Genomic DNA, 24930 nt, shown 5'->3' on the forward strand with positions numbered 1-24930 from the left:
GTACAGATAAGAGCAAAATCGAATCTGTAAAGGGTCTACTTTTATTTGTATACAGACATAATAACAAAACTTTGTGCCCATAAAATAAAGATAACAAACAAGGTGTGTTGTCTGCAGCCTTTGTGTGCGCTGATCTTACAAACACGTCATTAAAATGAACTGTAACTCAATGAAGAGACATGAGAGAGAGATCTATAGAAAGCTTGACATGGCTACTTTTAAACTAAACAAGTACCGCCGAAAAAAAATATTCTGTGATAAAGTAATCTGTATGAAAACAATGGGATGTCTTGTCCGTTTTTCACATCTCCCTTCATTACCTTCTAATTCGACCACGCTCCCGCGCTGAACGCTCTATTCAGATTCTAATGTTAAATAAAGTTTTTATTTTACTGTTTGCTTCGCGATGAGAGGAATAAGATATAAGTCACCCCAAAATGTGATGTGGTTGAGTATTTGAGATTTGGATTTCCTCAGAAAAAAAGAATGAAGCACTTTATTCAGCAGAGATCATAAACATAAGTCTCTTACTATTTATTTATATACTTGTACTAATTTTCATATAACGTATAAACATTTTACTAGCTAGACTTTTTCCAAACTATAAATCCTGACTAAATGTATAATCAAATGAAACATTATGAAGTTTCAATAACAATATTGCAATATTATACCATTCAAAAGCTTGATGTAAATAATATAAATTGAACAAATAAATGTAACTGTAACAAATGTAACAATGCTGTTTTTTAAATTAATTCCCCCGAAAAAACCTGAAAAAAAAATATTCTCAGCTCTTTTCAACATTAATAATAATCTATTAATATGAGCACAGAGATGTTTAGTTCTCTGGTGACAAGAAAAGTCATGATTGCCTCCAAAGGCAGCATTTGTTACAAAGAGACTTTCAGTGGTGCACTACTAAAAAAAAAAGCCAAATCTGCAACCTTTAACAGGTTAAACAATGCAAAAGTTTAAACACTTTGCATGGAAATTTATTAAAAAAAAAATGTTGTTTGTTTTTAGCAAACTGATTTTGATATTGATAACTGCTGGTTTTGCACATTTATTTAATGTTTGATGTATTTATTTAGAAAGAATGTCCTCAGTTTACTTTTATTTCTGACAAGATTTTCAGGTGGAAGAAGTTTCCATGGGCTATGCCTCCAGTACAAAATGTCCGGAGTGATTGCAGAAATTGTATAACATTTATGGTCTACTTGTATATGTTATGGAGTAACTAATAAATCTTAATTGGTGAAAGGATATTATGTGTATAATATGTATTATAGTGTTAGGTATCTCATAGGTTTCTCACAGATGTGTGTGCAATGGTGGAGCATACATTGGCGGTGGGCTGTAAGGTTCGTGCGCGTGTGTGGTGGGGGCGGGGGTTAGTACTCGTAAATTTCTTCAAGTTTGGCAGGTATGTTATAGAAAATGAAGGAAGAAGAAAGGGACATTTTAGGTATCAAACTGTAAGGACAACAGCAAAACAAATGTGTACTTCAGTGGTGGGAGTGAAAGTTTGGAATTCTCTACAAAATGAACTAAAGCAATGCAAAAATATATTAATATTTAAAGAGAAAACAATGGATTTGTATGAACACTTATAGAAATTGATGATGATGGTTGTGATGATGGTTTGCTTTTGCTTTGGAATCTCTTTTAGGTTGATGTTTTGGTTTCTAGTTTGTTTCATTTGTTATCGTCATGCATTGACGTTGTTGTTGTTGTTTTTTTTATTGTTGAGGGGGCAGGAAATAAGATTCTTCATACTTTTCATCATGGTTTTATAAATTAAATATGTGAGGATGAAGTAAGTTTTGTTGGAAAATATCCATGAATGAAATAAACATTATCAATTAAAAAAAGCCTTTTTTTTTTTTTTTTTTTTTTTTTACCTTTTATTTAACCAGGTAGGCCGATTGAGAACAATTTCTCATTTGCAACGGCGACCTGGGGATCAGCTGGGATTTGAACCCAGGACGGCGTACACCCAAAGCATGCACTCTACCACTGAGCGACCAACTGCTAATTTAATCATATTTTTCTTTTGTCATAGGCCGAGGTGTTTTTGCCACTGAACTCATATACAGAGGCGACTTTGTAGTGGAGTACCGAGGAAAACTACTGTCACCGCAGCAGGCAGAGCTCCAAACTGAGTACAATGAGTCTGCGAAGGTTTTTCTTTTTGATTTTCAGTGGAAGAGTAAAACATGGTGGTAAGTAGATGAAGTGGCTATGTAGCAACTTTACAATGCAAGGGCCATGTCTAAAATCTAGAGTTGTTCTCTTTATGTTAGTGCCTTTGTCACCTTCACTTCACCTTATCTGCCCTCCACTGCACCTTCAGTGCACCTTCTCTGCCCTCCACTGCACCTCCACTGCACCTTATCTGCCCTCCACTGCACCTTATCTGCCCTCCACTGCACCTTCAGTGCACCTTATCTTCCCTCCACTGCACCTTCAGTGCACCTTCTCTGCCCTCCACTGCACCTTCACTGCACCTTATCTGCCCTCCACTGCACCTTATCTGCCCTCCACTGCACCTTCAGTGCACCTTCTCTGCCCTCCACTGCACCTTATCTGCCCTCCACTACACCTTCACTGCACCTTATCTGCCCTCCACTGCACCTCCACTGCACCTTATCTGCCCTCCACTACACCTTCACTGCACCTTATCTGCCCTCCACTGCACCTTCACTGCACCTTATCTGCCCTCCACTGCACCTTCACTGCACCTTATCTGCCCTCCACTGCACCTTCACTGCACCTTATCTGCCCTCCACTACACCTTCACTGCACCTTATCTGCCCTCCACTGCACCTCCACTGCACCTTATCTGCCCTCCACTGCACCTTATCTGCCCTCCACTACACCTTCACTGCACCTTATCTGCCCTCCACTGCACCTTCACTGCACCTTATCTGCCCTCCACTGCACCTTATCTGCCCTCCACTGCACCTTATCTGCCCTCCACTACACCTTCACTGCACCTTATCTGCCCTCCACTACACCTTCACTGCACCTTATCTGCCCTCCACTACACCTTCACTGCACCTTATCTGCCCTCCACTACACCTTCACTGCACCTTATCTGCCCTTCACTTCGTAGTGAGTCATCTGCTCTTCACTGCACTGGTTACTTGAACTAGTCATTATTTGTATTAAAAACAGCTAGGCTCATGTGAAACCCTATTTTCAGAAAAGGCAAAAAACATGGTGTGAGTCATTTGTCCAGTTTGCTTTTAGAAATACATTATTCCATACAATAGTCGCTTATAGAATTGTATTCATTGGTATATCCTGCTCATATAATTTAAATTAACGAAATACTGCCTCTTCATAGTCAAACCTCTGTGCTAATACATATTAATGAAAGAAATGTTTCTATACAGCATTGATGCATGTGAAGAGGACTCCTCCCTTGGGAGACTCGTTAATGATGACCACAGACGACCTAATTGCAAAATGAAAACCATAAAAGTAAATGAGACCCCACACTTGTGTCTCTTCGCGGTTAGAGATATTACAGCTGGAGAAGAGTTGACTTACAACTACGGTGACTCAAACTGGGCATGGAGAGCACAGGTGAGTTACCTTTTTGTTTCTATATCCAATATGCCACCTACCTGGAGAAGAGTTTATATTTCATGCAATTTGTTGTTCTATCTTGGTTTACTTAGCAGGTTAACAAGGATGTACTACCTAGCGTGAAACCTGAGGTAGGAATTTATTAAGCGCATACGGTTTAAATCTTATCAAATGCAAAGATACATGTGAGTTGTTGTGGAGCAGCTGTTGAACTTTTAGGTGTGGACTATGGAATTGCACATTACAACTTGTAACATTTCCCTTTGTAGATTGGGAGTATAAAGTCTGCTGCTGCTATAGTACATGCTGATTCAGTAGGGACTGAACTCACCACAGTCACAACTGCAGACTCACAGCCTGCTGACACAGGTATAGACCACTACAATTCTAAAACCCTTTCCTGAAACGCTGCTCTTTAATTGTTCAGGCAAATTTGTTTTTATGAGATACACTTCCTATGCCAGGTTTGATCACATCAACTGGTTTTTATTTATGGAAATACCTTTATTTCCATAGTTTTAATGAATTGCATTAGTTCAGATGTCACAGTGGATTCTGTTTTGGATTTATCTATTGTATGCACCCATTGTGTACACCCAATTAGAACATACGAAGTTGTAGCAAAAAGTAAATTTAACTTGTTGCACTCATGCATCTATTAAAAATGATTGAATTACATGCCTATATTACAAAGATTAGAACCACATATGCAGAATAAATGCAGTGGTGCTGTCTGATCAATACCTATCCTCCTCTGCAAGGATGTCCCATGTTTTTCTCAGTGTAAATGCCCTCTTACTATATTTCACTTGTTGCCATCTGTGTGGTTTCCTCTCCTAGCCCCCAAAACACACTTCACTGGCACGGACACCCTGTTCAACATGCCCGTCTCAGGTAAAAGCAACTGCCCATCACACATATCAGTGTTGCAGGTCTCAAACTCTAGACTGATTGATTAGTTAATGTGTAAGGAAAGTGAAAAGTATAAATAAGGACTAACAAATGATGTTGTTCTTGCAGATGATAATTTGCAGAGTGAGCGCTCGAAGGTAAGTGCATAAGTGCCCCAGACTGGGTCAGTCTGTGGATCTGCACTATGCATTCATGATTGTCAACGTTTCCAGTGTCTGGTTCCAAAGTCAAATGAACATTGAATTATACTCTTGCATAGCCCAAAAACGTCACTACTACATCTATTTGTTGCTATATTAATACTTCAAGCATAATATTGGCCCACATAAGTATGGACACTAAAGCATTTCTCATGTTCTGTACTTTAAATTTGAAATTACACAAAGACAATGTGGATACATGGTGTTTTGACTTTAGTCGAATAACTAATCCATACCGCATGACCGTAACAAAGACAAGTCTGGTTTCCAAACCTGCATTTTTTTTGCTGGCACTCTGTCATATTTGCATTTAAAAGGTTTGTGATGTATTTTCATTATATTGTTTCAAAGTACTGGTGTACAGAACAAAAGAAATTCATTTTCAACATGAAAATCTTATCATCCCTAGTGTCAGTCTGTCTGAAGTAATAGACCATTCCAGGTTACTTAAATCCAAATTAATTTATCAACCTTTTTGTAGTATTGCAATTGCATTTTTTTTTTTTTTCAACAATAATTTCTGGTACACTGATTGTTATATTTGGTTCAACAATTGCAGGCCAGGATTGACAAATTAAAAGCACACCACAATAGGTGTGAAACTCGGTATGAATCTACGGCAGAGAAGCGAAATGCTCTTCAAAGACAGCGAACCTTACTCCTACTGCAATTGGCAAACTTGGATAAAATGGTGAGTCATTTTATTGTACGTTGACAGAACTTGGGTAAAATATTTTCTGTTCTAAAAAAATGCAGCAGGTAAACCTAGCCTGGCTAACGTCAGACCAATTCTCATTCGAGACTTGGTCTGGGAACCACCTGTTCATTTTCTCGTATTTGAGGCGTGGTTTACGAATGCCCAGAGCAGTTTATTGGGCGCTACGAATGTCTTATCAAATGCGCTTGCTTCTGAAATTGTTTAACATTTGTTCTTTACAAACTTGCGTTCTAAACTACTTAAAACACTATCTAAAGCTGCATCGAAAGGTAATTTCGCGTCTGATGCCATGTTGGATCCATAGAAACTTCTTCGATGTGTCGCATAGATGTCGTCATTGTCTTGCTGATCCCTCCCCGTTCTGTGATTTGGTTCCCTTTTTCAGGGGAGAATTTAGTCCATGGTGTCCAGGCTGCCTTAGCAGCGTGAATCAAATTGTGTGCAAGGCAGCCTGGGAACACCCAGGGTAAGGTAAACCAGGATTTGCATGAATTGAAAATAAGATTTACCTAGTGCTATTTATATATTTGATGGAAAAGATTTTAAACATTACTGTTTGTAATTAATGGGCTTAAGGGATACAGGGAACAACAGTGATTTTACATTTGTTTGTACTTTAGTTAAATCATTCTACACTCTTTCTGTGGCATTGAATTTTTTGATTGATTTTTAGCTGGACCCAGAATCACATCCAGTCACTCAACCAGCAGAAGATTCTGTGATACCCTCATCAACAGACACACAGGTAATAAGAGTTTTTATAACCATTTAGTTTCAGAGCTGCACAGTATACATTATATTATAGTAATTATTTCCCAGCAACAATGTTGATCAGAATGTGTTTGACAGAACGATGTGAAGATGGCATTATTACAGGCTTTAGCCCTATTCGGACGGCACTAGTTTCACAGGGGGTCGTTAGCGAAATCTGTGTTTCACAGACGTACTTGGTGATTTTAATCCCGTCTGAATCTGCCACGTCTGTGTTTTTCTCACACAACCTCTGTGATAATTCCAGAGCAAATTACCTACCGTTTTTCAGCAAACTCAGTGATCCTCTGAGAAAACGAATCCCGTCCGAATGCGAATGTCTGTGATTGCCGGTGATATTTTATTTCACAACGCGTTTCCTTGTGTGTTTTGGCCAGCGTGAATTACCGTAAATGCTCTTACCGCGTGGATGTTTGATAGATTTGCTTAGCGGCAAATAAATAATAATAAAAAAAAATAGTAAAATCAAGAGCCAGATCATGTAAACTGTTAATACCGGCTATTGTAATATTAGCATCAGGTAAGATTACTCACGTTCATTTATGCACTGTTACATAATGTTTTAATTACATATGCACCTTTATAAAAATTAAACATAGGTGTAGCCTACTACAAAAAAAAGAGGAAAAAAAGGAAAACAAGTTAAACTAAAGGAACCACACATTAACATGGTTTTGTTATACTAGCCATTTAGTATGTATTGTGTAATAATACTAAGGCAATCATTCTGAATGAATTAAATGCATGCATACAGAGCGCGTGATCTCTGTGATGCCCAGATGCACAAATCAGACCCTCCCACCTCTGTAATAAACACGGAGATACTAGTCCCGTCCGAATTGGTACATGAAAATCACAGACGTCAGGTGGTAAGAATTGAAACTCAAACGTAGTTTAGAAAACTAGTCCCGTCCTAATAGGGCTTTTGTCCCAACCCTGTTAGGGCATACTGGATTTTTTGCACATTTACGATACGTATTTACAGTTATTAATGACAAATTGTGATATAATTATATCTGTTTCTACATTTTAAACGACTTACCACAAACGATGGATACAAACACCCTCTAAACAAACCTGAAAGTTTCGTTGGCACTTTAACCTCATATAAGTACTAATGGGTATTTATGATACCTTTTGGGGACATTGACCTGTATTTTAACTGTCTTTATGGGGACACCTTTGTTGCTAATATAATTTGTGTAGAATTCTCAATACCTTTTATATTTGTCATGTTTGACTGATTACAGGTTGCTTTCCAAAACATGGACACAGATTCCAGCTCTGCAGAAGATGGGAATGTGTCCCACTCCAATCCCAAGGTAAGAAAGTATAGATGATGGCCACAGTTCATAAAAGTTTGGAGAATTCATTAATTTTATCTAGACTGATTTTCGTAACGGTTTAAAAGGCAACTCTTTCAATGTTTGTTTGATACTTTAAACCCATTCATACTTGATAACTTGCATTTATTTTTGCAATTAGATATTAAACTAGATTATTAATCTATTCTGGTCCATGCCTAAATTCTAATACAATCACATTGCAATTCAAAAAATTTGGATCATTACTTTAGAGAAGTGATTACTAATTATAAATGTAGAGAACAAAAAAAAAATTGCATGCACATAACAAAAATGATCACTTTTTTTTTTTTTTTGCAGTTTACATTTGTTTGTACTTTAGTTAAATCATTCTACACTCTTTCTGTGGCATTGAATTTTTTGATTGATTTTTAGCTGGACCCAGAATCACATCCAGTCACTCAACCAGCAGAAGATTCTGTGATACCCTCACCAACAGACACACAGGTAATAAGAGTTTTTATAACCATTTAGTTTCAGAGCTGCACAGTATACATTATATTATAGTAATTATTTCCCAGCAACAATGTTGATCAGAATGTGTTTGACAGAACGATGTGAAGATGGCATTATTACAGGCTTTGTCCCAACCCTGTTAGGGCATACTGGATTTTTTGCACACATTTACGATTAGGGCTGGATAATTAAAGTAGTTGAAACTGAAATTCAGGTTCAAATTCTAATCGACTTTTAATTTTCCAATGTCAGTTATTTCGTTTTTTGTTTCATCCTGTCAATACTTCCCCCTTAAAAACATACTAGCGTGTGTGTAGCCACATGACTCTGCCCCATCCAGTCAGTGGCATAAAAGCAAAACACGGAGGTGAACGCCGGTTCAACACATAGTGATTGCGCGTGAGCGGTGAGCCTTGCGTCTTCACTAAACTTCGTCATTTTTATTTGTTATATGGTTTGGACATTCAAGCGATTAGACATTCGCATGTGTATTATTATTTCGATCTCCCATGTTCGCGCAGCTGCATTGTGGCACAAACATTCATAAACAGTAGCTGTTAAGATCGCGCACACAGAGGAACGCAAAAACTAGTTTTAAATCACAGAACAGCGCTGACAACTAAACTAGCTTAGAATCTCACTTATCATATTTTTCTACTTTTGAAGTAACTATGCTATTTACAACCCACAGCGTCACAATAATGGAGGTAGTATGAATAATTCACACACGCAATCACTCGTACTGGTACTTGTTCCAATTTCTTTATCTGATCTTTTATTGATCTCTTACACTGAGCAATAATCTATAAGAAATGTTACAAACATAGATCAAATAACTGCTGATAGTTAGCTATGATGTCAGATCGCGCTTTCAATAGGAAAAAATATCCCACCTTTACTAGTCGATCTCAACCGTCTGGCTGAGGCCAGTCTAAAAAGACGCTCAGAACAGTTGACAGGACGCTGCTGCGTGTCGACACGAAAGCATATCATTTTCACGTGTTATTAAGCCTTACCGCTTGCTAATTTAACCATTCAAAAAACTTAAAAGAATTCAAACACAAGATGCGGAAAAGCTAAACTGAGCAGCTGGTTACTCACGCTGTTCTCAGTTCGCATGCAGAGAGAGAGCCGCGTCTCACAGACGGTAACACTGAACCGACCTCTCGTTTGCGGAATTGCTGATGCAACCTTTTCACACCACAGACTGAACACAATCATTGCTTGGTAATTGGCCAACAAAGTCAAGGAACTACACTTTTTCCACTGGTGGCACTTGTGCTACTAACTTTTTCAGTTACTGGGGCAAAACATGATTTGGTCGCACAAATTATTTATAATAATTACTGGATAATAATGAAACTGTATTGCATACAGATGTGCTTTTTGTTTTACTTGTCATCTTTTAAACCACATGCCTTGTTCTATTTCTTACAGTAGACACAGTGCATTGCTCCGTATTGTAGCTGGGGTTAGAGGGGCCCCGGTGCAGGGTGTACAGTGGACCCTGTTTAAAATTGTTCAATTTGTACTGTATGTTCATTCTATTTATTTATTTGTGCTATTTACATAATGATTACATTTAAGTTTGTTTTTGTTAATTTAAAATAGCACTGCATAGTCTTCACTAGGGATGTCAAATTTCGATTATTTCCATGATCGATCGTCGTTTAAATTAACGATCAATTAATCGATTAATTGTTAACCATAATACTGCAAAATGCGTCTATTGCAGGCACGCAGTCAGCGGTATGACAGGATGTGCAAAAGCCACACACAAAACGCTTTCTCACTTGAATTAAAGAGGTTTTAGTCTGAATAAAATGCTAGTAGCAGGATTATAAAATGAATAGATGCGATTATGATCATTTGATAAAATGAAGAGAGCGCGCCATACTTTTGAGGTCATTTTACTTTGTTGACAGTTTCCAATCCCGCACGGAGAACGCTGAACGCGCCTCTTGAAATGGTTTTGTGGTGCTCGTTGTTGTATTTTAAAGCACAATTGCAATGTTTTCAACTGACATTATTGTATTTAAAATAAAATTATCCGAAATGTGGATCGCGTGTGACTGCGCTGCACATTAAGTGAACTACATCGGCGCTGCTGCACCAAAACACAGTTGCTCACATTAATTTGATCCTGCTGGATTCTGTCCTAGAAAATGCAGATTTTTAAAAATCCGGCATACAGCGCATTAGATCGTGACAGTTCATGCGTGCACACGAGGATGAGCGAGCGCGGCTTTGGCTAGATTTATTTGGAGGTTATTGCTCATGTCTCATTCGGCACAAATCGAAATGTTTCCATATTCGCAATGTATTTGAATGTTAAACTATTATTTATAATGTAAACTAGGCTTGTACTTAACACGCATTCGCATATAGACGGAAAAGATGATCCTCTTCATATGAGCAAAAACGTCCTTGGAACAGCAGAGAGGACCGGTATACTACGGTCTATTTAAACTGACCAATGTAACCTTTTAAATGTTTAGTTGACTATTTTATTTTGATAATGAACAGACTGCGATGTAAGTTTGAATCGCTAGAATATACGTGTGCAGCAGGCTCCAGCGCGATCGAAACAGCTGAGACAAGAAAAATATATATATTTTCCGCAAAAGTGTTTACCTTCATTTGTGCACACTCACAATAAAAACAGAAGATTTGTGCTCTTGTAAAATAAAGCAAACAAACAGAATGCGTTGTCATCCTTTTTTTTTTTTTTTTTTTTGTGAACTTATGGAGCGGAGCGCCCACACTTCTGTTTTAAATCCGTTAATCTTAATTATTTAAGTCGGATATATTTCGCATAGCCTATTTAAAAAAAAAAAAAAAAAAAAAAAAAAAACATGAAAACAAATTGTTATTTTTTTGTTGGGCCTATTACTTAGTAGGCTATAAATTTTCCTTAAAGCATCCCATTTTGTCCCAGGGCTTAGAACCTGTGCCCTAGTCAGGTCCATGCAGAAACTTGTGAACGATGCTCGGCGTCACCGTTTAGTGACAGCAGTGAATGCTCCAGGAATGTGTCGGTCACAGCGCCTATTAATCGCTGTTTTGAATCCAGCAATTATTTATTTAGAAATGATAAGATCTGATTATGACAAGTGTGGTATAAAAGCTTTGTTTATTAGAGGAATAATAGGTTAACTGGAAAATGTTAGATCGCGACCATGCTTTTGGACCCCATAGTCTTCATTTACGCGGCTTTGTTCTGGTTTGCCGGTTGGTCACGAATTTCCACAAATTCAGTATATTTAGGCATTGTTTCTTTTCCTAAATCTTCATAGTCTAACCCTCTAATTTCCCAGGTTTATTTTATTATCTTTCGCTTTTAATAACTGTTTTCGCATCTCTTACTGTGGTAAACATGGGAAGGGAAATTAAAGATTTCATGAATTAAGAATTCGTTCGATTTATTAATTTGTTCCCTTATTTCACTTAAATCATGGGTTATTTAGGGAACAAAATTAATGAAACATGGACAATTGCCACATTTATAATTCGTAGGAATGAATTAACAAGTTGTAGGAATGAATAGACTACCTGTCCTGTCACTGTGTCCCGCAGCCCTGCAAAGCGCACGATATAAAACAGTTATCTGATGAAATGATTAGTAACTACATTTCTATTGCTTTTAATGTTGAAGAACTTTTATGTTGTTTCTATTTTAATGTACTTTAAAGTTTAAATCACATTAAAAGCTTAATTTGTACATTGTGAATGAATGATGATGCTTTTATATGTCGTCACCGTCCATCACAGCCGCTCGCACGTGTTGAGTGCGCATGAGCCGCACGCAGCCCAACATTGAATCGGTTAACCGACCATCGACAGCCTTAATCGATTGCATCTCTTATCGACAATTAATCGATCATCGATTAATCGTTGACATCCCTAGTCTTCACTGTAAAATAAAATACACAAACCAAAATGTATTCAGACACCTTCAACATTTCTCACATTATCACAGTTATTTGCTATAGTTTAGAAATTGAGTTCTTGTCATATTTTATTACCAGAGTTAAACTGTGTCAGAACAAATTCATCTTGATAATTTCGGATAACTTTGATAAAAAGATATGTAATGGATTCAAACAGGCAACTCAGACAACTGTCAGTATGACAATATTTACACAACTATCAATACTTTGTTGAACAGTTACCAAGCAAGCAATGCTTAATTTTGTTCAGTCTGTGGTGTGAAAAGGTTGCATTAGCAGTTAAAGAAGTAGAAACACTTAAGCAAAAAATGGTCAGGTCCCTAAGGTTTTTTTTTTTTCAATTTCATTGGTAGTCTACAGTATGAAGAATTTTTGGGTATAATTTTTCACTGATCACTATTTTGCCATACTCACTTAAATGAACTATTGTCCTGCACCCACTAGTAAAACAATATAATCAATTCTATCAGATTTTTGGATTGACTTTGGATAAATTCTTGTTAAACCTAGTAATTCAGTCAAGAGCAGTGAGTGATTTACTTTCATTTTCATACTTTAAAGAGCCAGTAAGATGAAAATTCTAAGCTTCCTATCACTGTTTATAAGTCCTGTACATTAGGTTTAAATCCATCCAAGGTTAAAAAAACATTGTCATTTTGTCAAAATATCATTTTAAAATTACCTAAATTCTCAGAGATCCCCAAACGGTTTGCGCAAAGCTGTTCTAAAGATTCAGTTTTCTTAAACCCCACCTTTCGGTAGCATACTGTGTTCTGATTGGTCAACTAACATAGTCAGGTTTGATTGGTTGTTCCGCACACACCTTCACGGTAAACAATGCGTTAGCATCTTTTTAGGGTGAACTAGGTCTTATTCCTCTCATCGCGAAGCAAACAGTAAAATAAAAAACTTGAACAGTCTTGCTGCTTTTTCTTCTGTGTGGGTGTATTCAAGCCGCGCTTCAGTTTGAATCTGAATAGCGTGTTCAGCGCGGGGGCGTGGTCACATTAGATACAATGAGGGAGACGTGAAAAACAGACATCGCGTTGTTTTTATATGGATTACTTTATCACAGAATATCTGTTTTCGGCAGCACTTGTTTAGTTTTAAAGTAGACATGTCAAGCTTTCTATAGATATCTCCATCTCTTCGTTGAGTATTCACGGAGTTACACTTCATTTTAATGACGTGTTTGTACATGACGATCAGCGCAGACAGGCTGCAGACAGCACACATACTGATAAGACGCTCGGGAGAAAACAGACACGTAACTTCATAATCATACTTCGCGTTGTGATTCGGAGATGCTTGTTGGTCCAAATAAAGTTGGTAATGAACCCTCTTTTATGGCCAAACGCTTTGAAAATCCCGCTGTACTCACCGAGATTAGAAAAGCAGTCATCAGTGAAATGTTGTGAACACAACAAAAGGGGTTTGTTGTACTGCTCTGGTATTGTGGTAAAAATGAATTTTAGCCATTGGTTCTTCTGATCTTCATTCTTTGGCAGTGAAAATAAAACAAACTTGTCTCCTCGACATGATGCTCTCACACCAACCAGAGCGTCTGTGTGTGTGGGGGGGGGCAGGTCAGAGGTCAGTTTCTCCCAAGACGGTAGGCGGAGATTATTATGCAAAGTGCTCCTAGTGACGTACATAGAGATGGGCAAAAGATTTGAAATCTATAACGACTCATCTCAGCGATTCAGAGTCGACTCCTTACTTTAGAAGCCAATAACTTTATAAATCATGTACTTTTTGGTTTAATTACTTTGCACATTGTTTACACTGATGGACAGCTACATCATACACTGTAATACAGGTAATTCTTGATTTCCCATCTGTGTGGCTCTTTAAAGACACTGACAGCAGAGCTAGTAAATTAGGCGCGGTCACCTTAAGAGACAAACAATCCATTATAATGATACACATCCAAACTTTTCTCAACTCTTTATTTTCACTTAAGACATAACCACAGACTTTTTCGAACACACTTTTCAAGACGGTTTGGCATATTTTGTATGTATTTGTTGTCGGTACAAAAGCAAGAAGACTTTGAGACGTATCTCTGCTTGCTCCCCGAACACCAGAACACCACGCTGCTGAATTGAGCTCTTTCGCTTTTCACTTTTTGCTTTTTTTTTTTTTCTCCTGTTTATTTAAACTGCGACTTTGTATTTGTTCGTTCAGGCGCGGGAGGACGTGAACGCCCTGAAGGAGAGCTCAGTTCAGTGTTGCTGTCCGTGAGAAGTGTCTCTCTCTCGCACCGAACACAGCGCGAGTCACCAGCTGCTCAGTTCAGCTGAAGCCAACTTGATGTGTTGAATGCTCGGAGCACGTTATAAAACGCACCCTAAAAAAATACACATTTCTGTTTTAATAAATGCTCATATTAAATCATAGCATAACACATAAGTAGGTACAAAAATAATCAGTGATACATTTGCGACCCCATAAAAATTTGGGTCGCAATGGCATTTCAAAAGGTCGCATATGCGACCATTTTGGTCGCAGTGTATTTCCCTGAAAGTATTGACTGTTGCCTGAAGTTTTGTTTGATTGTAATCCATTACATATCTTTCTATCAAAGTTATCTGAAATTATCAATATGAATTTGTTCTGACAGTTTAACTGTTGAGTTCTTGTCATATTTTATTACCATTTTTCTAAACTATAGCAAATAAACTGATAGAGAAAAATTGAAGGTTTTTTGAAGGATAAATTTTGGTTTGACTGTTTCATTTTTACAGTGCTATTTTACACTTAATTATTCGGTTTCTGTACCTGGACACTTACAGACTTGAAAAAACTTAAACACTGTAAATAGCACAAACAAATAAACAGAACAAACACACCATTTAAACACTTTCAGACAGGCCCCACTGGTACAACCTGAACCGGGGCCCTGCTATCCCCAGCTACGGCCCTGCTTACAGGACAAACCTTGTCAGTGAACTATGAGTGCAAAAAACAAAACGGAAACAAAATAACCGTTAATTAATCGTAATCGAGGTAAAATTATCAATTAATCGAGGTTTTGATTTTAGGCCATAATCGGCCAGCACTATTTACGATACGTAGTTACATTTGTGAGTTATGAATGACAAATTGTAATATAATTATATCTGTTTCTACATTTTAAATGACTTACCACAAACGATGGATACAAACACCCTCTAAACAAACCTGAAAGTTTGGTTGGCACTTTAACCTCATATAGGTAGTAATGGGTATTTATGATACCTTTTGGGGACATTGACCTGTATTTTAACTGTCCTTATGGGGACACTTTGGCTTAGTGAGGATGGAATCCTAGTCCTCTTAAGGATAACCATTGGAACTCGTATGTAATTTCTTGCTGATATAATTTTTGTATATTTATACAACTAAAAACTATTGATCCTGCTACTGTTTTTTTGCAAACTATAAGGTGCACCGTAGCAGTTTTCCTATATAGTTCATTAGGTACATCCCCCAGTAAAAACCATTATAAATCCTAAAATATTGTTTGTCCAATTACTAATTTACTATTGGAGACCATGTATTTAAATGGCTAGCCTTATACACTGTCCATAAAAGATGGATAGAAACATTCTCTAAACAGAAGTTGGTAATAACCTCAGGTTTTTAATTCAAATATTTCAAAATATGTGTTGGGCCCAATACTTACAGAGTGCACTGTAGATGTGTTAACTGGTTCCCGGATTTGAATTTGTGTGTCACATGTCACTCTAGCAAAACGAGTTTCCCCTTGTTTTTGTTTTGTAAGACTGTTATTCAGTCTCAAAGTGCCTAATCTGTTTTGTAATTTCATAGCCTCAAATGATAATTATTTTTTATTACAGGTATGGTCAGAAATTGACCATGCATCTCCTTCAACCAGCGAATGTGTACCACCAAAAAGAACAGAGAGTGTATTTGTAAGTAACAACATTAATTACTTGCCTAAGTCTGTCAATTAGGGTTACATAAAATATCTACCTTTTTAAGTCTTGAAAGTTTGTGGTCTGAAGATCACATTTAATTGTTACAGGGTTTAAAAGTTATAAGACTCACCAAGAAATATTTTGATTGTGTACTGCTCTGCATACAACTGTATAATGTCTTAACATTAAACCGATATGTCTCTAATGATCTTTTTGTAAGAGGCAAAACCACAGTAAGATTATTTAACGAAATGTCATGAGAGTGCATTATACAAGAAATTGCCCCAACTCACGCTCAGCCAACATGAAATTGCAGGCTATTATTTTTGCTGTTGTGCTCATGTATAAATTGTGGATAGGACGAACAAGTGATGTGTGATGTTATTTGATACCTTTTGGGGACATTGACCTGTATTTTAACTGTCTTTATGGGGACACCTTTGTTGCTAATATAATTTGTGTAGAATTCTCAATACCTTTTATATTTGTCATGTTTGACTGATTACAGGTTGCTTTCCAAAACATGGACACAGATTCCAGCTCTGCAGAAGATGGGAATGTGTCCCACTCCAATCCCAAGGTAAGAAAGTATAGATGATGGCCACAGTTCATAAAAGTTTGGAGAATTCATTAATTTTATCTAGACTGATTTTCGTAACGGTTTAAAAGGCAACTCTTTCAATGTTTGTTTGATACTTTAAACCCATTCATACTTGATAACTTGCATTTATTTTTGCAATTAGATATTAAACTAGATTATTAATCTATTCTGGTCCATGCCTAAATTCTAATACAATCACATTGCAATTCAAAAAAGTTGGATCATTACTTTAGAGAAGTGATTACTAATTATAAATGTAGAGAACAAAAAAAAAATTGCATGCACATAACAAAAATGATCACTTTTTTTTTTTTTTTGCAGTTTACATTTGTTTGTACTTTAGTTAAATCATTCTACACTCTTTCTGTGGCATTGAATTTTTTGATTGATTTTTAGCTGGACCCAGAATCACATCCAGTCACTCAACCAGCAGAAGATTCTGTGATACCCTCACCAACAGACACACAGGTAATAAGAGTTTTTATAACCATTTAGTTTCAGAGCTGCACAGTATACATTATATTATAGTAATTATTTCCCAGCAACAATGTTGATCAGAATGTGTTTGACAGAACGATGTGAAGATGGCATTATTACAGGCTTTAGCCCTATTTGGACGGGACTAGTTTTACAGGGGGTCGTTAGACAGGGTCTCCGCGGATCCTTAAAAAGTATTAAAACGTCTTAAATAAAATATAAGTTTTTTAAGGTCTTAAAATGTATTAAATTTCGCAAATTTTCGAAAAGTGCCATTAAATTTCATCTGGGCAGAATGAAAGAAAGATATCGGAAAAAAACTATTTTCCATGCTAAGGTAATTTCACCAGCGCAAGTCCCTGTCTAAAGACAGCAAAAAGTAAGTAGCGTGTGCCTATAGCACAGGCATCATACTTCATTTAGGGGGCAGTGTTTTCCCCGTAGGCCTGTCATAGAAACAGACGAAGAAGTGTTTCAGCTATGAGCGTGACAGACGCAAGCCAAGATGGGGAAGTGTAGGTTTAATGATAACTGGCTCGATGATGAGAAATATCGCGGCTGGTTACAAAAAATGTCGGAATACGAAGTGCGGTGCAGACTTTGCAAAAAGACGATACAATTTGGAACAATGGGCTGCAGAGCCCTTGATGCACATATGAAAGGGGAGAAGCAACAGCGCTATGCCGACAGTCAGGCAACAACTGTCCCCATTCAGTTGTTTGCAGCATCGGTATCTACTTCAAAGGCTAACGTTACACCCGCGTTGGTGTCTTTGGGTCCCAGTACAAATAATGCCTTCGGTACATTCTCCCCAACCACTACACTGAAGGCCGAAATGCTGTGGGTTTTAGCCGACATCACTCCTATACGTCCAATGAAGACGTGAGCACCGTCTAAAGGGCAATGTTCCCTGACTCGGAATGTGCAAAAACATTTAGTTGTGGCAAGGACAAATATGCACTGATTATTTGCACTGTTGCTCAAATACAAATGTGCTTTGTTAACCTGAACAGCTTTGTCGAGTGTCCTTTTATATATATATTTTTGCCGTGGTAATGGTCTTAATTTTAATTCTTGAAGGTCTTAAAAAGGTCTTAAAAGTCATTAAATTTGTTGATCAAAAATGTGCAGATACCCTGGTTAGAGAAATCTGTGTTTCACAGACGTACTTGGTGATTTTAATCCCGTCTGAATCTGCCACGTCTGTGTTTTTCTCACACAACCTCTGTGATAATTCCAGAGCAAATTACCTACCGTTTTTCAGCAAACTCAGTGATCCTCTGAGAAAACGAATCCCGTCCGAATGCGAATGTCTGTGATTGCCGGTGATATTTTATTTCACAACGCGTTTCCTTGTGTGTTTTGGCCAACGTGAATTACCGTAAATGCTCTTACCGCGTGGATGTTTGATAGATTTGCTTAGCGGCAAATAAATAATAATAAAAAAAAAATAGTAAAATCAAGAGCCAGATCATGTAAACTGTTAATACCGGCTATTGTAATATTAGCATCAGGTAAGATTACTCACGTTCATTTATGCACTGTTACATAATGTTTTAATTACATATGCACCTTTATAAAAATTAAACATAGGTGTAGCCTACTACAAAAAAAGAGTAAAAAAAGGAAAACAAGTTAAACTAAAGGAACCACACATTAACATGGTTTTGTTATACTAGCCATTTAGTATGTATTGTGTAATAATACTAAGGCAATCATTCTGAATGAATTAAATGCATGCATACAGAGCGCGTGATCTCTGTGATGCCCAGATGCACAAATCAGACCCTCCCACCTCTGTAATAAACACGGAGATACTAGTCCCGTCCGAATTGGTACATGAAAATCACAGACGTCAGGTGGTAAGAATTGAAACTCAAACGTAGTTTAGAAAACTAGTCCCGTCCTAATAGGGCTTTTGTCCCAACCCTGTTAGGGCATACTGGATTTTTTGCACATTTACGATACGTATTTACAGTTATTAATGACAAATTGTGATATAATTATATCTGTTTCTACATTTTAAACGACTTACCACAAACGATGGATACAAACACCCTCTAAACAAACCTGAAAGTTTCGTTGGCACTTTAACCTCATATAAGTACTAATGGGTATTTATGATACCTTTTGGGGACATTGACCTGTATTTTAACTGTCTTTATGGGGACACCTTTGTTGCTAATATAATTTGTGTAGAATTCTCAATACCTTTTATATTTGTCATGTTTGACTGTTATATTTGTCATGTTTGACTGATTACAGGTTGCTTTCCAAAACATGGACACAGATTCCAGCTCTGCAGAAGATGGGAATGTGTCCCACTCCAATCCCAAGGTAAGAAAGTATAGATGATGGCCACAGTTCATAAAAGTTTGGAGAATTCATTAATTTTATCTAGACTGATTTTCGTAACGGTTTAAAAGGCAACTCTTTCAATGTTTGTTTGATACTTTAAACCCATTCATACTTGATAACTTGCATTTATTTTTGCAATTAGATATTAAACTAGATTATTAATCTATTCTGGTCCATGCCTAAATTCTAATACAATCACATTGCAATTCAAAAAATTTGGATCATTACTTTAGAGAAGTGATTACTAATTATAAATGTAGAGAACAAAAAAAAAATTGCATGCACATAACAAAAATGATCACTTTTTTTTTTTTTGCAGTTTACATTTGTTTGTACTTTAGTTAAATCATTCTACACTCTTTCTGTGGCATTGAATTTTTTGATTGATTTTTAGCTGGACCCAGAATCACATCCAGTCACTCAACCAGCAGAAGATTCTGTGATACCCTCATCAACAGACACACAGGTAATAAGAGTTTTTATAACCATTTAGTTTCAGAGCTGCACAGTATACATTATATTATAGTAATTATTTCCCAGCAACAATGTTGATCAGAATGTGTTTGACAGAACGATGTGAAGATGGCATTATTACAGGCTTTGTCCCAACCCTGTTAGGGCATACTGGATTTTTTGCACATTTACGATACGTAGTTACATTTGTGAGTTATGACAAATTGTAATATAATTATATCTGTTTCTACATTTTAAACGACTTACCACAAACGATGGATACAAACACCCTCTAAACAAACCTGAAAGTTTCGTTGGCACTTTAACCTCATATAAGTACTAATGGGTATTTATGATACCTTTTGGGGACATTGACCTGTATTTTAACTGTCTTTATGGGGACACCTTTGTTGCTAATATAATTTGTGTAGAATTCTCAAGACCTTTTATATTTGTCATGTTTGACTGATTACAGGTTGCTTTCCAAAACATGGACACAGATTCCAGCTCTGCAGAAGATGGGAATGTGTCCCACTCCAATCCCAAGGTAAGAAAGTATAGATGATGGCCACAGTTCATAAAAGTTTGGGGAATTCATTAATTTTATCTAGACTGATTTTCGTAACGGTTTAAAAGGCAACTCTTTCAATGTTTGTTTGATACTTTAAACCCATTCATACTTGATAACTTGCATTTATTTTTGCATTTATTAATGCAATTAGATATTAAACTAGAGTAACTGCGTGCATGTAACAAAAATGCTTGCTTTTACTTTTTTTTTTTTTTTTTTTTGTGGATGTTAGAAAGAAATACTTTTATTCTACAGACATTGGGAGATATTGTAGTTCTGTTTCAGTGACACAGACATTGTATTTAGGAAATTAAATTTGCTGAATTCTGATTAATTTCAGTTTAAAAAACAAATGCTTGGATATGATTCTGAAGACTCACTAAGCAGCATGGAAATAACAGAGGATGAATATGTGCCAGGGTCTGATTGTGAAAGTGAGACCAGCTCAGAGGGAGGCAGTATATTAAAGAAAAATTCTGCCACCATGGCCAGTCCTGCTGTTAAAAATGAAACAAGAAAAACATACAAGGGACATAGAAACCGGAACTCTAAATCTGACACATCTGGGGAAAGCTCCATTACTTCACTTACAGTCATGCACAGTCAAAAGACTGACGATGGATCTAGAAGATACACCAAAAAACATTACTGTCTCTTTTGTGAGAAACCACAATCCAAAATCGCCAGGCATCTGGAACTTGTTCATGGAGATCAATCTGAAGTCGCTAAGGCCATTTCATCTCCAAAGAACTCCAAGGAAAGAAAGCTCCAACTGACTATACTAAGGAAACAGGGGGACAGAGCACACAATGTAGATGTCATTAGAAAGGGAAAAGGTGTCATTGTTCCATGTAAACAAACAAGTTCTCCAAATGTCAATCCAAATAAATTCTTACATTGTGCAAATTGCCAAGGACTTTTCAAAAAAAGATTTCTTTGGAAACATTTGAAAAGGTGCCCACTTCGAGGTGTTCTTCCAAAACCGGGTAGAACTCGAGCCCAATCGATTTGCGCCTTTGCGCAACCTGTGCAGGAAGGAGTTAGCAAGGGACTGTGGAAACTTCTCAGTGACATGAAACAAGGTGAAGTGGTAGATGTCATAAAGAGTGACCATTGTATCCTCAAGTATGGCGAACAGAAATACAACCTCATGGGACACCGGCGTTCTGATCATGAACTGATCCGTCAGAAAATGCGTGAGTTAGGGAGACTGGTTTTAAAAGGAAGGCAGGTGTCCCCTCTCAAATCACTTGAGGAGTACATTGATCCAGCCAACTTCCAACACACAGTTAATGCAGTTAAAGCTGTTACAGGCTTTCAGTGTGAAACAAATAAGATAGCAGTGCCAACTCTAGCCAACAAACTTGGTCAGAGCCTCATGAAGGTTGCCGACATTGTAAGTTGTGATGCAAGGATCTCCGGTGACACAACAAAAGTTCAAAAAGCAGAGGACTTCAAACACATCTATCAGACACGCTGGAGGGAGATGATCTCATGTCATGCTCACAATACCCTGGAAGAAAAAAGGTACAACGCTCCACTGATCTTGCCATTTGCAGATGATGTCAAGAAACTCCATATATATTTAAAGGAGAAACAGCAAGAATACTACAGCACACTTTTTAATGCACCGAACACCAAGACCTGGGCAAAACTGGCTAAAGTCACTCTTGCACAAATGATCATCTTCAACAGAAAAAGGCAAGGAGAAGCCTGTCTGATGCCAGTACAATCATTCGAGTCTCGAGACAAATCTACTTTAAATAGTGATATTGCTGACTCTCTCTCAGAAGTTGAACAAGCACTATGCAAGTACTTTAGTCGTGTAGAAATCCGTGGAAAACGCGGAAGGAAAATTGCAGTACTTTTGGCACCGGAAATGATCAAATCCATGGAGTTGCTGGTTAAAACACGTGAAGTTTGCGGTGTTCCGAAGGAGAACATCTACATGTTTGCAATCCCAGGCTGCGAGACATCATTTCGTGGATCAGACTGCCTGCGCTGCTTTGCCATGGAGTGTGGTGCTAAATGTCCAAAAGCCCTATCGTCCACCAAGTTGCGCAAACACATCTCTACAATGTCCAGAGTTCTTAACATGAACGACACAGAAATGGACCAACTTGCTGATTTCCTGGGACATGATATTCGTATCCACAGGAAATATTACAGATTACCCGAGGGAACACTCCAGCTGGCAAAAATCACCAAAGTATTGATGGCAATGGAGCAGGGAAGGCTTAACGAATTCAGAGGGAAAGGTCTTGACCAGATCAGCATCAATCCAACAGGTATGTAACCTGTTAATGAAAGTGAAAGTGAAGTGACATTCAGCCAAGTATGGTGACCCATACTCAGAATTTGTGCTCTGCATTTAACCCATCCGAAGTGCACACACACAGAGCAGTGAACACACACACACTGTGAGCACACACCCGGAGCAGTGTTCATCATTTATGCTGCGGCGCCCGGGGAGCAGTTGGGGGTTCGATGCCTTGCTCAAGGGTCTAAGTCGTGGTATTGAAGGTGGAGAGAGAGCTGATCATGCACTACCCCCACCCACAATTCCTGTCAGCCCGGGACTAGAACTCACAACCCTTCGATTGGGAGTCCAACCCTAACCATTAGGCCATGACTTCCCCACGACTTAATCGACTTAATCGAGTTTAAACTAGCTGTCAAGCGTGTCCTAGTGATTTTGGAAGAATCTGTGCATATCTCTGAATACTAAGACTATATTTCAGAGTGCGTTGAGCCTGATCCTGGGATAGAGAGTGAAACCGAACTGTCAGATCATTCTCATGATGTGACGTCAAGTGAGACAGGTAAAGATTTGTAAACACATTTTTTAAGATGTTTGTAATTTCCATTAGTTAAATAATTAAATCATGCCTTCAAGCAGGCACTTCAGGAGTGAATAGCAGCAGGCCAGTAAACACGAATGAAGGTAAGATGTATGAACAGGCAGTTAAATGTTTAATGCAATTAGAACAGCCTATCAGTAATTAGTTTGATTTAGAAATGTATATGATTGTGTTTCTAAAGGATCTCCGGAGAGGACACGGGAGGTCATGAAAGTAACATCAGGTAAGGAACCTGTCCAGTAATAGTTTTTATTTGCTTTATTTATAAAAGGTCAACAACATCATAAAGAATACAGTAGTATAAAAATAATCCAGTCTTGCACCTACAACACATGCAGTGCAATTAATGTAATTTTCTTGTCATTAGTTCCTAGGAAGAGAAAGTGGAGTGAGGTGGAGATTGCGGCTGTAGAAGAGACAATGATGAAATTTATTCACTCGGGAGTTACTCCTGGAAAAGTCGACTGCGTTGCATGCATTACAGCAGCCCCCAAAGCCCTCGGTGAACGAGACTGGCAGGCGGTGAAGTATTATATAAAAAACAGAATCACAGCATACGAGAGAAAGACCTCAAAAAAGTAAGGTGGATTTTGGATGTTGATTCCGTTTTTGCGTTTTAGTTGATTTATTTTGTTTTGTTTTGGTCTCAATACCATTGTTGGAAACATTATATTGTAATTTAAGTTTTGAAAGAGTTAAAACGGCTCGATGTTGGTTGTAAATTTGGTGCTTGGACTTCTTTTTTTTAAGTCTGCTGGCAAAATGCTGTGTCAGGTGATAAGGAGTTGGTGTAAATGTTGTAGTTTTACTGTACAGTAGCCATACGACAGAGTGAGTGCCTATAGTTTTCAATGCCTTTATTCAGGCCCCTTTACGTTTCACATTTTAATTTTAAATTGATTAATTTATTTTCTGATGGCACATCATAAAAACTATATGTTGTAATATCTGGTGGCAAGCACGGAACCCATACTGTACTGATTAAATTTGGCTGTAGATTCAATTTGTATCAAGGTCGTTTTTATTTCTCTTGGTTTTTTTTTTTTAATGACTTAAAGATTAAATTCTTAGAGCATTTCAAAACAAGACAAAAAAAACTCCATTCCACTGATAATGTTCATAATTTTAGACAATTTAAGAATTGTAGCTCTGATCTAACCTTTCCGAATGTGTTATTACTGGTTAACTACAGGATACTTAACTTTACCTCAAACATAATACATACTTTTAAAAGTAACCTTACCATGTATACGTTTAATGGGTTTTTTGTGTGTATCTTCTTGTTTGTGCTCTGTCAGTATAAGGGTCGGTGTTTGTAAAAGCACTCTGTGACAACTTAGTTTTAAAGGGCTTTATAATATATATTAGATTGACTTTGATAAGAGCAGCTAAATCACATTCAACGAATGTCTCTCATGGGTCATAATAATCAGTAAATGTAGCAACTGAATTGTGTAAGAATTAGTTAAATGCAGTATATGATTGTGGCAGTCTTAGTGGACTGAAATGACTTGCAGTTGAAGAAGTTAAAGTTCATTTTTGAAGTCAAGTTGAACTAACTTGTTAAACCACCCTATTTTTAACAAACCAATATAACTTCCAGAAATACCATTATGAATTGGCCAGCTGGCCATATTATGACCTTTCTTTGTCTGTAGATTACACTGGTTTGTCCCCAGATTGGACATTCCATGTGTACTTACTCATACACTAGTTGG

General features: G+C 37.4%; 1 protein-coding gene and 1 long non-coding RNA gene across 34 annotated transcripts in view; one reads left to right on the top strand and one right to left on the bottom strand.

Annotated features, from left to right (window-relative positions):
- The window catches only part of LOC128021339 (uncharacterized), a 28031-nt gene extending 3816 nt beyond the window's left edge, over positions 1-24215 (top strand). For 2 of the 33 annotated variants that reach the window (XM_052608490.1, XM_052608558.1), the window contains 21 exons: positions 2066-2225; positions 3402-3594; positions 3690-3728; positions 3867-3966; positions 4438-4491; positions 4618-4646; positions 5269-5400; positions 6101-6172; positions 7449-7520; positions 7938-8009; positions 15811-15885; positions 16400-16471; positions 16889-16960; positions 19235-19306; positions 19722-19793; positions 20256-20327; positions 20692-22639; positions 23093-23173; positions 23248-23295; positions 23394-23435; positions 23580-24215. In XM_052608490.1, the coding sequence (XP_052464450.1) occupies positions 2066-2225; positions 3402-3594; positions 3690-3728; positions 3867-3966; positions 4438-4491; positions 4618-4646; positions 5269-5400; positions 6101-6172; positions 7449-7520; positions 7938-8009; positions 15811-15885; positions 16400-16471; positions 16889-16960; positions 19235-19306; positions 19722-19793; positions 20256-20327; positions 20692-22639; positions 23093-23173; positions 23248-23295; positions 23394-23435; positions 23580-23794 (3692 nt within the window). In that variant the 3' untranslated portion in view covers positions 23795-24215. The remainder of the gene's footprint in view (positions 1-2065; positions 2226-3401; positions 3595-3689; positions 3729-3866; positions 3967-4437; positions 4492-4617; positions 4647-5268; positions 5401-6100; positions 6173-7448; positions 7521-7937; positions 8010-15810; positions 15886-16399; positions 16472-16888; positions 16961-19234; positions 19307-19721; positions 19794-20255; positions 20328-20691; positions 22640-23092; positions 23174-23247; positions 23296-23393; positions 23436-23579) is intronic. The other 31 variants (XM_052608643.1, XM_052608723.1, XM_052608806.1 and 28 more) reach the window with 31 other exon arrangements.
- On the bottom strand, positions 2192-2761 carry LOC127940647 (uncharacterized). The gene is made up of 3 exons (XR_008148966.1): positions 2681-2761; positions 2500-2531; positions 2192-2318 (listed from the first exon to the last, which is right to left on the bottom strand). It is a non-coding gene; the product is annotated as an uncharacterized LOC127940647 (long non-coding RNA).
- Positions 24216-24930: the final 715 nt, after the last annotated feature.

This window comes from Carassius gibelio, chromosome A1, assembly GCF_023724105.1.
Source record: "Carassius gibelio isolate Cgi1373 ecotype wild population from Czech Republic chromosome A1, carGib1.2-hapl.c, whole genome shotgun sequence".
NCBI lineage: Eukaryota > Metazoa > Chordata > Actinopteri > Cypriniformes > Cyprinidae > Carassius > Carassius gibelio.